At 59.2% G+C, this 15057-nt stretch overlaps 2 protein-coding genes across 2 annotated transcripts; both read right to left on the bottom strand.

Annotated features, from left to right (window-relative positions):
• Nucleotides 1–5: 5 nt before the first annotated feature.
• ALAD (aminolevulinate dehydratase) lies at nucleotides 6–10178 on the bottom strand. The gene is made up of 12 exons (XM_035341607.1): nucleotides 10108–10178; nucleotides 6019–6166; nucleotides 5743–5793; nucleotides 3836–3932; nucleotides 3152–3287; nucleotides 2581–2664; nucleotides 2225–2313; nucleotides 1866–1921; nucleotides 1130–1217; nucleotides 525–611; nucleotides 172–301; nucleotides 6–85 (listed from the first exon to the last, which is right to left on the bottom strand). Exons 2-12 carry the CDS (start codon nucleotides 6129–6131, stop codon nucleotides 6–8), a joined length of 1011 nt encoding a protein of 336 aa, XP_035197498.1. The 5' UTR covers nucleotides 6132–6166; nucleotides 10108–10178.
• A 1140-nt stretch (nucleotides 10179–11318) lies between these two features.
• POLE3 (DNA polymerase epsilon 3, accessory subunit) lies at nucleotides 11319–14374 on the bottom strand. The gene is made up of 5 exons (XM_035341624.1): nucleotides 14340–14374; nucleotides 14112–14188; nucleotides 13402–13487; nucleotides 12612–12730; nucleotides 11319–12140 (listed from the first exon to the last, which is right to left on the bottom strand). The coding sequence occupies exons 2-5, from the start codon at nucleotides 14175–14177 to the stop codon at nucleotides 11980–11982; spliced, it is 432 nt and encodes a 143-aa protein (XP_035197515.1). The 5' UTR covers nucleotides 14178–14188; nucleotides 14340–14374; the 3' UTR covers nucleotides 11319–11979.
• Nucleotides 14375–15057: the final 683 nt, after the last annotated feature.

Below are 15057 nucleotides of genomic sequence, written 5' to 3'. Positions count from 1 at the left end.
CGCGCTCAGGCCCGCCCCGCTGCCGCCTCCTCCTTCAGCCAGCGGAGCAGCTGCGGCGCGAAGTACGTGATGATGGCGTCGGCCCCTGAGGGAGGAGGAGAGGGGCCGGGAGCCGGGGCTGGAGCCGGAGCTCCCCCGGTCCCCCCCGGCCCCATCGCGGCCGGTTCTCACCTGCGCGCCTGAAGGCGGCCATCGCCTCCATCACCGCGGCCTTGAGGCTGAAGGCTCCGGCCTGGGCGCCGTGCCACAGCATGGCGAACTCCCCCGAGACGTGGTACACGGCCAGCGGGTGGGTGGCGTGCTGCGGACCGGGAGGTCAGCGGGGCAGTGGGGGACGCCTGCCGGGTCCCATCGGCCACCCAGGGCATGGAGGGGCGGCGTCCCCTCCCCAAGCACCCGGCTGTCGCGCTAAGTCGCATCCCCTCCGGTTTTGAAATGCTGTTGCTGGCCACCCCCAACCTGCTCCCCTTCCTCGGGGGTTACCCCGGGCCCCCCTGTGCCTGCAGGAAGCGTGCGGGGCTTACTCGATCCTTGACATCCCGCACGAGGTCCAGGTAGGGCATCCCGGGCTTCACCATCAGCATGTCTGCGCCCTCACGTACATCCCGGTCCTGTGAGGAGAGCACGCGCGCGATCCCTGCAGCTCACAGCACTTGTCCAGCAAGCGCCCCGTTGGTTTTCCCAGCAGTTTTGACCCGGTGTTTGCTTTTCCCAGGGGCCCAGAAGGGTTGGGTGAGCTCCTACAGGCCACAGGAGCCCATGGACAGGCTGCGATGGAGGAGCTGGCGCTGCTCTCACCAGCTGCCTGGCAAAAGCCAGGGCTGCGTGTTCCTTGTCCAGGGACACATCCTTGTTCCCCCAGGCCCCAGCAGGAACAGCACACCCAGCTCCATGGCTCCAAACACGCAGTCCTTGGGTCCCCGCTGTGTACCAGCTCTCTGGAGAGCTGGTGGGCACCACAGCTCTCACTTGTGGAGGGCGAAGACCCTCGGCCTTTTTGGCTGGTGTGCCTCCCCCCTCCTGCCTCCAGCTTGTCCCAAGCCCCTCTGCAGTGCTGGGTGTAAGGTTTCTTGCTTGGGCGCTGTGTGAGGGTTTTCCAGTCCCCACAGCGATAAAACCATGCACTCACCACAGCTCGCAGCGCCAGACCTCTGGCGCCTGGCGGCAGCTGGTAGCATCGCCGGTCTCCGAAGGCGGGTTTGGATTGTGCGGCATCCCTGGGAACAAGGCAGAGGGCAGAGATCGGCACCAGCACGGCTCCCTCTGCCTCTCACCCTGCACAGCTTCATGTGTGAGGACAGGCTGAGTCAACAGCCAGAGCAGCTGCTCCTTCTTCCCCATCCACACCAGGATGTGGGAACAGCCCCAGCAAGTGCAGGAGCTGTGCTTCCACACCCAGAGGGCTGGAGTGAAGTTATTTCAGACATTTCCCTTTTGCTCTTTTCTGGGCCAGGTCCCTCAGGGACTCTCTTGGAGTCATGCCTTTCTTGGGATGTCTGCTAGCTGGATGAGCAGAGGCTTGTCCCGAAACGCACCCTTTGGGGCAACACTGGCTCCTTTGACTCCCCTCATTGCTGCTCCTGGCAGCTGTAGGCAGCTCCCCATGCCTGCCACGGTGAGCAGATGCAGGGGTGGGACAGGAGATCACCCAGGAATTCACCCAGCACTTTCCTTTCCTACCAGCCAGCCTCTCCTGGGCAAGGTACATTCGTTCCTTCTTTCACCAACTAAGTAGGAAGAAGGTGCTCCAAAGCAACCAGGTAGGCTCCAGCCGCGGCGCTGGCTGAGCCCCATTCCCAGGTAACGAGCTGGGACACACCTGGCCAGCCTGGTGCTGCCTGGGGACATTCCCTGCAGAGCCTCACCTGAAGGGACCGTAGAAGCATGAAGCAAACTTGGCGCTGTAGCTCATCACCGAGACCTGCGGAGAATGGAGCCATGAGGGCCAGAAGCTCTGTGCTGCATCCTAGCTCTGGGGCAGGAGCAATTCCCTCCTACAGCTGGTTTATACTCTGCCCCACATCCTCCTTCCCCTGCCGCAGGCCTGGCACCTTGCTTGCCCGTGTGTCTGGCCGAGGACCTTCCCTTCCTGCACGCAGTGGGGCAGGAAAATGCCTGTGGTGTGCCATGAGCACGGTGAGGGTTCACTCCTTCCACCCTTTGCCCAGGTCACTTCGTGGTGTGGCTCCCTGTTGGTGTTGCTCCTGACAGGTCCCACGCTCACCTTGTTGCCCATGTCACTGGAGATCAGCGCCTGCTTTATGGCCGCGATGCGCCCATCCATCATGTCCGAGGGGGCAACGATGTGGCAGCCTGCGGGGAAAGGCCGGAGATGCCGAGACCTGCCCGGGGCTCTAACTGTGGGCAGGAGGTGACCCCAGACATCTCCCTCTTAGGGCCAAAGGAAGGGGTCTGGGGTCCCTGCAACTCCCCCAGGAGTGGCAAGTGGAGGCTTCTGCAGCCCAGAGTGAAAGCACTCCCACTGGAGCCAGGGCAGGGTTGGCTTTGGGCCAGCTCTAAGTGAGAGGGGGCAAGTTTGCAAGAGCCAAGTGTGGGTGCTGCTGCCCGGAGACTGCTCACCTGCTTTGGCGTAAGCCAGTGCCACTTCTGCTAGCCGCTGGCAACTGATTTCGTTCTGGATGGTGCCATCTTCACGCAGGATGCCTAGGGGACAAACCTGGAGTCGGGCACTGGGCAGCACAGCTGGGCGACTGCCTCGGTCCCCAGGGTGGGAGCGTGGCTCTCAGAGCAAGCTCTAGAGATGCTCAGAGCAACAGCGGGGAACGCATTAGAGAGCTGGGTAAGGAGGCCAACAGCACGGCCCCCATGGGCTGGACTCAACACGTGGGTGCTCCAGGGGAAGGAAGGCAGCAATGGGGGACCTGGACGGGTGCTCAGACAGATTCAGGGACAGGGAGCAGGTTCTTTATCCACACGTGCCTCCCACCCTGCCCAGCTGTTACCAGAATCCAGGAGGTCTCCCAGGCTTGATGCAAGCACTGGGAAGTCTTGAGGCAGGAGCTGGCCTGGGCCCACCAGCACCCAGAGCTCTTCAGCGGAAAGCAGCAAATGCCCAGAGCCCCCGTCAGGGGAAGGCGCTGCTGCGGGACGGTGCCTGAACAGCACCCTGGGACCCAGGCTGTGTGCTCACCGCAGTGCCCGTGGGAGGTGTAAGGGCACAAGCAGACATCACAGGCAATGAGCAGCTCTGGGAAGGTGGAGCGGATCTTCTTGATGGCCTGGATGGCAGGTGTGTCCTCTGCATCAGCGGCAGAGCCTCTCTCATCCTATGAGAAGAGAAATGCCTCAGGACACAGAGCTGAGGGCCTCCCACCAGCTCCTCCATGGCAGCAAATCTGCCCAAGAAACACGTTTGGACAGTGAGACCCTGTACCACCGAGCGCTGTGATCACCAGTGGTGGAAAAGGGCAGTGGAGCAGTGACACCAAGGTGAGCGCAGGTCTTGGGGCCACCCTGCAGCAGCTCCCAGTGCCAGGCAGGGCCAGGAGAGGGAGCACAGGACACGCTCCTCTCCAGCCACCCATCCTGCTTTCAGCAGTGCAGAGCTCTGTGCTCTCATCCACCCTGCAGTGTCACACTGCGTGCTCACAGGAACAGAGCAGAGGCACCCAGGGTTTCCGGGAGCATTTCAGGTGCTGCTGTGGTTTCCCATCCCCCCATCCCCATCCTGCTCTGCACAGTGGGGTACCAGTGTGCCACAGCCCCTGAGCTGCCCATGTTTGATATGGAGACCCCCCCACCAGTCCCACGCTGCTCTCCCCCACCTCCGTGGCCACCCCAAGCTCCCTGCCACCACCTGCTCACACACACTGACCTTGGGGACCTTGCTGGGCACCCCGAAGATAAGCACACACTTGAGGCCGTCCTCGACAAGGGGCCGCAGCATCCCTTCCAGCTTGTTGACTCCGTACCTAAGAAGGGCAAAGGGAAGTTCAACAAGGCCAAGTGCAAGGTCCTGCACCTGGGCTGGGCAGTCCCAAGCACAAATACAGGCTGGGTGGGGAATGGAATGAAGCAGCTCTGAGAAGGGTGCTGGCTGATGAGAAGCTCAATGTGACCCAGCACCGTGCTCTTGCAGCCCAGAAAGCCAACCGCGTCCTGGGCTGCACCAAAAGCAGCACAGCCAGCAGGGCGAGGGAGGGGACTGTCCCCCTCTGCTCTCATGAGACCTGACCTGGAGCCCTGAGTTCAGCTCTGGGGCCCCCAGCACAAGAAGGACATGGAAGTATTAGAGTGAGTCCAGAGGAGGCCAGATGATCAAGGGGCTGGAGCACCTCTGCTATGGAGACAGGCTGAGGGAGTTGGGGTTGTTCAGCCTGGAGAAGAGAAGGCTCCGGGCTGACCTTACAGTGGCCTGCCAGTGCCTAAAGGGGGCTGCAGGAAAGCTGGGGAGGGACTCTGTGTCGGGGGTACGGTGACAGGACAAGGGGTAATGGCCTTAAACTAAATGAGGGGAGGTTTAGACTAGACACGAGGAAGAAATTCTTTACTCCGTGGGAGATGAGGCCCTGTCCCAGGCTGCCCAGGGGAGCTGTGGGTGCCCTGGCAGTGCCCAAGGCCAGGCTGGATGGGGCTGGGGGCAGTCCCTGCCCATGGCAGGGGTTGGAATTAGATAGGCTTTAAGGCCCCTTCCAACCCAAACCATTCTGTGATTCTCTGGTTCCATAAAGGGGGGCTGCCAGGCACCAGCAAAGACACCGCGAGCGCCCCCAGTGAGTACCCACAGTGCCCCCTGCCCTAACAGTGCTCGGCCACCCAGCCGGCCGTTCGCAGGGCCCTGTCTGCGGGGCCGCTCTGATGGATCTGGGCTCATCACTAACTCGGGTGCTGGTCTGCAAGCAGCACCACACTGCAAGCAGCAGCGGGAGGTACAGGGGAGCTGGTGCTGGGAGGAACAATGCAGGACCTTATCTGGGGCTCCAGGACAGTTATCTACCCGGCAGGGACAGAGGGGGCTGAGCTCTGCTCTGTCTCTGCTCTGAAAGGACAACCATGCCCTGCCCTTGAATCCCTTATCTCAGCTTTCCTGTTGCAGCCCTGAAAGCCGAGTTTGGGCTCAGCACGGCGAGCGGGGCAGCAGGCGCAGTGCCCGGTGTGGCGCAGAGCACGCACTCTGCTGCGCACTCTGCTTGCACAACCGTGGCCACGTGCCCAGGGCCAGCAGAGCAGAGCCGTGAGCAGCGAGGGGCTGTGTACGACTTGGCTGGGGTGCCCGATGCCCTTCCCACACCAACCCACCTCCTGCTGCCCAGCAGCCAGGACAGATTTGGAAATCCTGCCCTACACAAGGGAGATCCTGCCCACCTCCTGACGGGAACCTCCCCCTCTGGCCTCCGACCAAGCCTTGCCAACGCAGTAGGGAGTGAGGACAGGAGGTGACGGAGCAACAGGACCTGAAGCAGGACAGGAGCCGTGTCCGGTGCTGCTGGGCTCCCCGTTCTCTCCCAGCTTCCCTGCATGCCCAGCCCACACCGTGCGAGTGCTTTGCAACATCACAGGGCCCTGGCACCCTCCCTGCCAGTCGGTATTTTCCAAACATCCCGATCTGATTCCTTTCTCTCCTGAAGCAGAGGGATGGTCCCACCCTGCCAGTTGCTGGGGAGTCCCCAGGGCAGGGAATATGAGGAGCTGGGAGGGTCACCCCTGGCCCGTGCTCATCCCAGGCCCACGTCAGCCCTGCTCGTGGCAGGGACACACAGCTCAGCGGGTCTGCGCTCTTACCTGGCTTGTCCAGGGAGGCTGGCGATTGGCTCCACCGCATCAGGGCTGTCACTGCAGAAGTCGGATGGGACAGAGATGTGAGCACTTGGTGTGAGAAGGAAGATCGGAGGTGGGCAGTCCCCAGAGAACCCAGCCCCAACCCAGGCTCCTCTACAGGGCATGTTTTGGGGGGGTCTGAACCCATCTGACTGCTCAGGGAGCACCCAAGCCCGTAGCTCTAAGTGCAGCCAACCTGAGCTTCGTTTGTCCCTAACCCAGAGACCAGGGCTCACTCACGTGACAAAAATTGGGTAGATGAGGTTGGAGGCATCGAAGGTGGTTGCTGTGCACTGCCAAGAGCGTAGCACGGGGTGGAAGTAGCCACTGTGAAGGAGCGAGTCCGCCTGCATCTTGGGAATTCACAAGGAAGCCAAGAAAGGAGACTCTGAAACACCAAAAACATCAGGTTAGTGGCTGGGTGCTGGTAAGCCGCTGCTGTCAGTGTGCATGAGGAGGGGGCTGAGGCCCAGGGACCCCGTGCAGAGCTGTCCCTGCGCTGCACCTGTGGGGAATGGGAGCTGCAGCCATACACAGGGATGGCACCAAGTCCTCCCTGCAGCCCCTTCCCATTCCATGCAGGAAACCACCGATTTAGGCCCACCAGCACCCTCCCGCAGCACAGCCAGGCTCACACGGCTCCATGTCACCACCCTGCAAGCTCCGCACAGCCCCGTGGGCTCACAACCCGGCCAGAGGGCACGTGGTGCTGGGGCACCCCACGGATGCCCCCGGGCAGCTGCTGCTCCCCCACAGCTGCCGCTCGCTGAGAAAAGCTCATTTATTGCCCTGTGCTTGCATCCAGCACCTCTTGCCTTGACAGGTACCAGCTCGAGAGCAGCAGGCCTCTGCTGTCAGCTGTAGGGGAGCCGCCCCGCTCCCTGCTAGCTGGGAATCCCAGCTGCAGGACTCAGCCAGTGACTGCGAGGTGCGTTAAGGGAGAGCGTGGCAGCCCAGCCTGGTTCTGGTCGGTATCTGGTGAGCTGCAGCAGGGCAGCAGCAGTGAATTCCCCGGGGCATCTGCTTCCCAGGCTGCGGGGGCGAAGCAGGAGCTTCTCACCCTGTAACCCAGTAAATACCGTAACACCTTGTTAGTGCCCAGCCGCGGGCTCTGTACCACCCCTGCATGGCCTCAGGACTTGCCCAGCGCTGCCTGGTGCTTTGTTTCAGCTTGTGGGGCTGGAACAGCGATTTTCTGTGATGAGATGGTCTTTGTTTAATTCACCCTACTTTTGCTTAGCTCCGTGTGATACAGCTGGGACATACAGACAGTGCTCCAAAGTTGGGCTGTGTGGCACAAAGTGGTCATGGTCGCGGTGGGAAAGGGCATTTACAGAAAGGTACGGGCGGTGCGTGAAGAAGAGAGGCACGCGGTGGTGCTGAAGCCACGAGGCTATGAACCGCGGTTACACAACAGCAATGCCCACTTACGTACCTCCTGATAAAGAAATGCAAACGTGGGAGGTGGGCAGGAGTGCTTACGGGGTAACGAAGAGCAAGTATTGAGCATGCACAAACCAAATTATGGCTGTGTTATTGTTGAAACTTCTTCCTTTAATGCTTTCTTTTTTTTCCCCCTGCAATAATTAGATCTCACTAATAACAACTGTGACTAGATAAGTCAGACTTAAGTTTCACAACAATAAATCCTTTGCTTTGCTTAAGCCACCCTGCCTTTTGCCCACAGAAAACCTGGGGGCGTAGCATAGGGCTGGCACCAGCGCACCCAGAGCCGGGGGAAGCAGCTGGAGTTTCCCAGGGATGAGGCGCTCGGCGCGGCACAGGAGCAGCTGCTGTGGTCGGGATGGCCTGGAAAGCACAGCTGAGGGGCAGGCTGCTCCTTCGGGGCAGCTTTGAGCACTTCTGGCTGCCCACAGCTGCTGTGAGCCCTGGGATAACCCCAGTGGAACCGGCAGCGCCGGCACCCTTGGGCCTCATCCAGACAAGGTCCTGCAACCACCCTGAGCGGAGGAGCAGCGGTGCCGGCCCCGGGGCGTCAGCGCAGGATTTAGGGCCCCCGGAGCACAGCAAGAGCAAGGAGCCCAGGCAGCTCCTGGGCAGAGGTCACGGCCTCCCCCCAGCTCTGCCTCTCTCCCAGGAGCTGAGGTTCAGCTTCAGGAAAAAAACTGCACAGCACGGACTTTGTTTTGAGCGCTTGAGGGCAGTGAGCTGGGGACGGGCTTCTGAAAGCAGCGGAGGTTCCTCCTCAGCCTGGCACCCCCCCTGCAAGGGGCTGCACGCTGCGGCCAGCCCAGACCTGACTGCGTGACCCATCCCGGGAGCAGCCCCCATCCCCAGTCCCATCACGGCCCCAGTACGATCACGGCCCTCCTGTTTGCTGCCGTAAATCCAGGAACCAGGAGGGATTTCCCCAGCATTAAGCCTTGCTGATTCCCTACCCAAGCCCCCTACCCAGCTCTCTGCAGGACACAGAAACCTCTGGGTCTGCCCGCCAGGACCGTGGTCCAGGGAAAGACATCTTACACGGGCACGTGCTACAGCAGGCAGCGACAGAGCTGGTCAGGAGATGGCTCTGTTCCTCTGCAAAACCTTTAATTTGAGGTGTTTTAATTCCTCTGCAAAACCTTTAATTTGAGGTGAGTGCTACACTGGGATAAGCTCAAGACCCTTCAAATATCCCCCCACAGAGCCAAATTCCCAGTCTGCATCAGACCACCCCACTTGTAACAGGGGCATCACGTTCAGGCCGGGCTTGAAGCGAGTCCTGGCATTCCTAGCTTGGGGATACAGAAAAGGCACCTCTCGATCACTTGCCAGCTTACATACGTAAAAGCACTGTAAAAAATGACAGCGGTGTTTGCGTGGGATGCAGACGAGCTGATGGCACGCTGGCAGTGTCACGGCACCACCGAGGAAATAACCAAGAGACTGGGGCTGCTGCAGCCCGTCCCTGCCCATGGAGAGCCCCCGGGCACCGCTTGGGCAGGGCTCCAGGCAGGCTGGCAGCGGGCAGCCACCAGGAACAAAGGGTTCAGTGAGCAAAATGCGCCTCGAGAATCCAGAAAATGCTCTGGCAGTTAATCCTGTGGGAGGCAGGGGAGGGGGACGGGGTGGGATGGGAGGCAGCCGGCTGCGATTGTGCTGTACGGGACAGATAGAGGCCACCACCCTAAGTGAGGAAGGTCCCAAGGGCCTGCGGAGCAGGGATAACAGCCACAGATGGGGGTACCCCGCTGCCTGGGGCCCCTTTGGCAGAAGCCGAGCTGCTGCATGCCCCAAAACCGCCTGAAAGCCAGGACAGGGCTGCGGCGGGCAAAGGAAGGGCAGCATGAGCGGCTGCGAGGTGCGGCCTGGCCGGGAGAGGTGTCCCCACGTGCTGACGGCCCCAGAGTTACACAGATCCCCGCACAGCTCCCACCCTGCTGCAGCTTGATTAACAGCCACTAACAAAAAGGTCAAGGCGTTAGGAAAGATTTCATCTTCCACCTGGAAACCAGTGCACTCTGAGATGCCGAGGGAGCATCCATGTGGCAATCGGCAGGGTGCCAGCACTTGCTGCTTTGCACCTTCCCCATGGCCCCAAAACCCGGTACAGGTCACAGCCGGGCTCGAGCTCTCACAGTGCCTCAGCGCCGGGGTCCTGGCACCAGCAGCGGGCACAGCACCGGGTGCCAGCTGGGTGCCTGCCACCGGCTTCGTCATGAAGCACAGCCACAGAACAGCCCGAGTTGGAAGGGACCCACAGGGGCCATCGGGTCCAACTCCTGGCTCCACACGGGACCACCCCAAACCAGCCCGTGCCTTGGAGCTTTGTCCAAATGCTCCTTAAGGAGCTCCAGCAGCTTGGTGCCGTGTCCCTGGGCAGCCTGTCCCAGCCCCCGACCACCTCTGGGTGCAGAACCTCTCCCTAACACCACCCTGACCCTCCCCTGTCCCAGCCCCATGCCATCCCCTCGGGTCCTGTCGCTGTCCCCAGGGAGCAGAGCTCAGCGCCTGCCCCTCTGCTCCCCTCGGGAGGAAGCTGCAGGCCGCCAGGAGGCCTCCCCTCGGTCCCTTCTGCTCCGGGCCGAACACACCGAGCCCCCCCAGCCGCACCGCGCCCCCAGCCCCTCAGCCACCCCCGCAGCCCTGCTCGGGGAACGCTGCAGGAGGACGCGGACGGGAAAACCGCCGGGCCGGGCCGGGCCGGGCCGAGCCAAGCCGGGAGGGCGCTTCCCGGCCGCGGAGCGCTGCAGCAGCCCCGGGCACAGCGGGGGGACGGCGGCACCGGCGGCACCACCACCACCACCACCACCGGCCCCGGCCCCGGCCCCGGCCCCGGCCCCGCGCCGCCACCCGCGGGCTCCCCGCGCCCCGTCCCGCGCTCACCTGCTGCCGCCGCTCCGGCCGCGCGGGATTTGCATGGCCCCGCCCCCTGATTTGCATGACCACGCCCCCGCCCCCCTTCCCGGGGAGGAGGCGGGAAGTCTCGCGCGGCGGGGCGCGGGAAGGCGGCGGAGCGCGGGAAGGCGGCGGCCACGGCCCCGTGCGCGCCCCCGTTCCCTGCTGCGAACCCCCCCCCCGCCCCGTGCCCACCCGCTGCTGCCCTCGGCCCTGAGCCCAGCCCGTTCTGTGGAAATGAAGGAGGCAGCGGCTGCAAAAAGAGTCTGGCTTTTATTTAAATATTGGTCCCAAATCCATACTAGAAGATTAAAAAAAAAAGCTAGAAAGCTAGAAGCACCACTTCTCTGTTACATAGACCAGGAAGACGTCAGCGCAGTCATTTCTCCTGTTACTGACTGCGTGCCAGGGGAAACCGGACAGCAGAAATTCCCTGGTGATTCAGCTCTCTCCAGGATCTGGGTCTCTGCGCATTGTCAGTGTGCCATAAAACTGGCAAGGCTGGAGAGCTCTCAGGGGGGTTCTGCACCCACTTTACAAAACACAGGACATACTACTCCCCTGTGCTTATGTTTAAGCTGCACATCAGCAAAAACGGGGGGTTTACTTAAATGTACCTAAAATGTTCATTTCCTTCGCTAGCTCTCCGTTAAGTTGAAGTATTAGGTTTATTAGTCTTGAAAAAAGACTAGTCAAATAATAAAGCACTGCATCCAAAAGAAGCTCATTCTAACAGGTAATTCTGCTGGTTTGACCCCATTTTCTTGATGGGGGTATATAAATAAAAATCACAGACTTGAGGCTGGCCTTCCTACGTAGGACTGCACTGCCCTCACTGCACTCCTGGAGGTAGGCTGCACACCCTGAATGTCCTTTGAAGTAATTAGTCCACTCCAATTCAGAAGAAACAAACACACACACACACACAAAAAAAAAAAACATCAAAAAAACAAAACCAAAAACAAAACAACAACAAAACCCACTGCTGTTCTAACACTACATCTAGAGTTGCAGAAAAACCGCCAACCTGCCTGCAGGAACTGCAGCTCTGCAGAGGAGGGAGGTGAGACCACCAGATCCACTGCTGCCCTGCAAACATCCCACGTGAGCCAGCCCTTTTTACTATTCCTCATACACATTTTTCCAGTTAGTTTTACTTCAGATTTTTCATTAAAAAAACCTTCTTTATCTCCAAGGGCTTTAAAGACACAAAACAAGCACTTTTGGTATTTAGTTTGCATTGTAAGTACAGTGAAGTTTTTTGATTTAGATTCATTTAGGGGAGAAAACCAGTTCAGTTCGCTGGCCCTTGTACAGTTGTGCTGCATGGCTGCATGCAGCTGGTAAGGCTGAAAGACACAGCATCACTGTCAGAGAGCAGAAACACAGAAGGCACAGACAGAATGCAAGAAACTAAAGAAAAAGATGTTACATAGATAAAAAGTTTAAACGGTCAGCTTCTAAGGCTCTTAACGTCATCGTGTAGTCTCTAAACCCCAATGGGTTAATGAAGATTCAGCCTCTGACTTGGTGTAAGGAGCTTATTCAATAGATCTCTCAGGTTCTCCTGGCCAGCTTCTATTTTTTTTTCTATTTCAGAGCCAACCCAGCATAAATAGCCCGTTACTGCCAGCTCAGAACCTTGGGAAGCTGCCAAGTCCCCTGCGCACAGGGATGAGGTGGTCCACCCACTAGAAATGTTTTAGCCAAATCCTTTATATACAAACTGAAGTCAAAAAGAGATGGACCCCAAAAGAACGGTACAATGCTCTACTGGAAACAAGAGGGGACACAGCAAGATTTCTTTACAGCATTTATATCCCTACAAAAACCCAACCCCTGCATGTCTCATCATAAAGCTCAATTGTCCACCTCCTCCTCCTCGTTTTGTTCTTCTTCCTCCATCCTTTCATCATCGTCATCATTCTCTTCTTCTCGGCTCTTATCTTGTTCCTCTGAGTCTGTCTTTTTGTCTTTATCTTTTCTTGCTTCTTTCTTTCCTTTCTGTTCACGTCTGTAAACTAAAAAGAGAACAGTGAAAAACTGCAAGCCAGCCACTGCTTGAACATTACAGTAGCTGAAGTCCAACGTCCACTGGCTCTCCAGGCTTACAGCAGGAGCAGTGAACTCAGAGCAGCAACTCACCCTATTATTTGAGCTGTGCTGACCAGCTCCATAGGAAATCAGGTTAAGTTTCAGCAGAAAAATGCTGAAAAGGTCGCAGGAGTTCACATTTACAGGCAGCACCTAAGATTTCCCTTAGATAAGGTAATAGGGGATTGATACCAGATGAGACTTTCTCAATCCTCATCAGTTGTGAAATAATGTTATCCCAGTTCTGCTAAGGTGCACATTATTAATCCCCAGGCAACCTGCAGGGTAGGATGCTGGGCAAAGAAAAGAGAAACAAGACAGGCAAGTAAGTGTTGCTTGTCCAGTGTTCAAGGACTTGCTGCTACCTCATTTCCCTTGACTTGAGTTGAGGACGATACCTTCCAGGGATTCTTTCAGAGGGGCTACAAATCGCTGAAACTCCATTTCCTCCATGGCAGAGAGCACATCGCCAGCGTTCAGGGTTTTCCTCTTCCCCTTCATGGCGAAGTTATTTGCACTAGGCAAAACCAAGGAGAAGACAGATAATTGATAACTGTCATCAATTAATTGTTATTTATTAAAGTCACAAACAACTTCAGGAAAGAAAATCTCCTAAATATTCAGGGCTTTTAAATCACTTACTATAATAGTTTAAGAGGCCCTCTTGCTTACACTGGCTGTTAGTGTTTTCATCTAGTTGCACTGCTTTCCCACATCTTTAAGTTTTCTGCTTGCATGAATCTTTTCTATGAATAGCCAGGGGGAAAGAAGGAGAAAGCCTGAACACGGGCTACAAGGTGGTAATTCCATAAAGCCAGGAAACAACACCAGGAAAGCAACTGCTGGCAGAGCATTTTCTGGGCAAACGCCCACCCTCATGCTCCCCACCCCCCAACGACGTTGCTGTATCCATGTGGCCAGCTCCAAGGCTGACTCTGCTGGCTCACATGTGCCCAAAGACAGCCACATGGCGAGCTTGGAAAGGCAGCCAAGGGTTGTTGCCTTCATCAAGTTGTAAAAGGCAATCCAAACCCAACTGTGGCAATCCGGTGGCCTGGGTTATGCTAAGGATTATTTTATTTAGTCAGACAATGCCAACACATGCACTGAAACAGATCTCCAGGACAGCCAGCGCAGAGGTGAGTTATAAACCCACTGCTCCAGTTACATGATGTGACAAATTCTTACCACGATGTTGCATAGAGCACGAACACACTTGCTGCTCGAGATATTGCGCTCCGAGCTTCTTTGGAAATGTTCACTCCATCAGGAAGCTAGAAAGCAAATTCAAGTTGTATCAGCAGCTGCTGTAAGTGACTTAACTTGCCTAACACACGTGTCGGTTCTCTGACAGCATTCAGGGAGCTGAGCAGGACTGGAAACTCCACTGATCTCAGATGCTACTGCAGGAAGTTTGATGCCAGCCAAAGGCCACCAGAAATTTGACTGTTTTCTCTCAAGCACAAGCCATGAGGAGGCAAAGACCCTTCTGCCTCAGCAGTGGACGCGGCCACCACCCCACCTGGTGACCGCCACACTCCCAATACCCTGCAAGACCCCGGGCTGCTCGCTGATGCCAGATGCCCCCAAAGCAAGCTCCCCGCTATGTGACCAACATGTGGAAGGCCCCTGCCCAGGCAGGGCATGGCCTCAGCGCTCTGCCCTCGGCCCGGGGCGCTGCGGGCGCTGCCCTGCCCCAGCCCCGCCGCGCTGCCCGACAGGGCCGGAGCCCCCCGGGGCTTTGGGCGGCAAACCCGCGGGACAGGGAACCCGGGCGGGGGTCTGTGTGTGTGTCCGTCTGTCTGTCTGTGTGTGTGTGTCCGTCTGTGTCCGTCCGTCTGTCTGTGTGACTGTCCGTCCGTCCGTCGGTCCGCCCGCAGCCCCCGGCCGGCACCCACCGCCTCCTTGATGATGCGCGTGATGACGGCGTTGGGCAGGTTCAGGTCCTCCGGTCTCTCCGCCATCCTGGGACCCCCTGCAAGGCAAAGACGGTGTCGCGGGGCGGGGAGCACGGACCGAGCCCAGCCCAGCCCAGCCCAGCCCAGCCCAGCCCTGCCCTGCCCTGCCCGGCCCGGCCCGACCCAGCCCCGGCCCGGTCCCGGTCCCGGCCCCGCGCTGCCGCTCACCTCCGTCCCGTCCCGGCGTGCCCCGCGGCCCGCCCTTCCCGTCCCGTCCTGCCCCGCGCCCGCCGTTGCCTGGCGACGAGGAGGCGCCGGAGGGGCGGGTGGGGGGCGTGAGGGGGAAGCTGGGGGGGGGGCGAGGCGGAGCCGTGGCGGTTCGGGGGAACCTGAGGGGGGCTGGGGGGAGCCGGGGGGGCTGAGGGAGCTGTGGGGAGCCCGACCCGCTGGGGACCGGGGGAGAGGGAGATGGGGGCAGAGGGCGAGAGCTGGGGGCCTGGTGCGTGTGGGGCAGGATGGGCGCCCGTGGGGCAGGGCTGGTGCCCGTGGGACAAGATGGGTGCCTGTGGGACAGGGCTGGTGTCCATGGGGCAGGACAAGTGCCTCACCCCCTCCATGGCTCCTTGCCTCTCCCCGCAGCAGGAGTCCCCACTGGGCTGCCGCAGCACCCCCAGGGCACCCCCGGCCTCAGCTCCTGGGCCTTCGCCTTGTGGCTGCCGCAGCAGTGAGGAGCCTCCGGAGGGAGAAATTCCTGTGCTGGCACCTGGACCTGGCACAGCGTGGGTGTCGGGGCGTGCAGGGCATGTGTGCTGCCTTCAGCGAGGCCATGTCGCCCGGCAGACCTCCACCCCAAAGCTGTTGTGCCTGGGCTCAACTTCTGTTCTGTTAATTTCACGAGTTTTCCCCTCTTTTGATAACCTGATGCGGTAATTAAGTAAACTCACAG

This window comes from Oxyura jamaicensis, chromosome 17, assembly GCF_011077185.1.
Source record: "Oxyura jamaicensis isolate SHBP4307 breed ruddy duck chromosome 17, BPBGC_Ojam_1.0, whole genome shotgun sequence".
NCBI classification, from domain to species: domain Eukaryota; kingdom Metazoa; phylum Chordata; class Aves; order Anseriformes; family Anatidae; genus Oxyura; species Oxyura jamaicensis.
Note: the sequence above shows the minus strand (reverse complement) of the source record. Positions and strands in the feature narration are given on the sequence as shown.

Excerpts from the sequence above, each read along its gene's own strand:
- ALAD (XM_035341607.1), bottom strand. The coding sequence starts at position 6,131 with ATGCAGGCGGACTCGCTCCTTCACAGTGGCTACTTCCACCCCGTGCTA. Across the intron at positions 5,794-6,018 it reads ATCTACCCAATTTTTGTCAC|TGACAGCCCTGATGCGGTGG; the intron begins GTGAGTGAGCCC and ends CGACTTCTGCAG. Across the intron at positions 1,218-1,865 it reads TGCTTCTACGGTCCCTTCAG|GGATGCCGCACAATCCAAAC; the intron begins GTGAGGCTCTGC and ends CCTTGTTCCCAG.
- POLE3 (XM_035341624.1), bottom strand. The coding sequence starts at position 14,177 with ATGGCGGAGAGACCGGAGGACCTGAACCTGCCCAACGCCGTCATCACG. Across the intron at positions 13,488-14,111 it reads CGCGCATCATCAAGGAGGCG|CTTCCTGATGGAGTGAACAT; the intron begins GTGGGTGCCGGC and ends TTTGCTTTCTAG. Across the intron at positions 12,141-12,611 it reads TCTGAAAGAATCCCTGGAAG|TTTACAGACGTGAACAGAAA; the intron begins GTATCGTCCTCA and ends TTCTCTTTTTAG.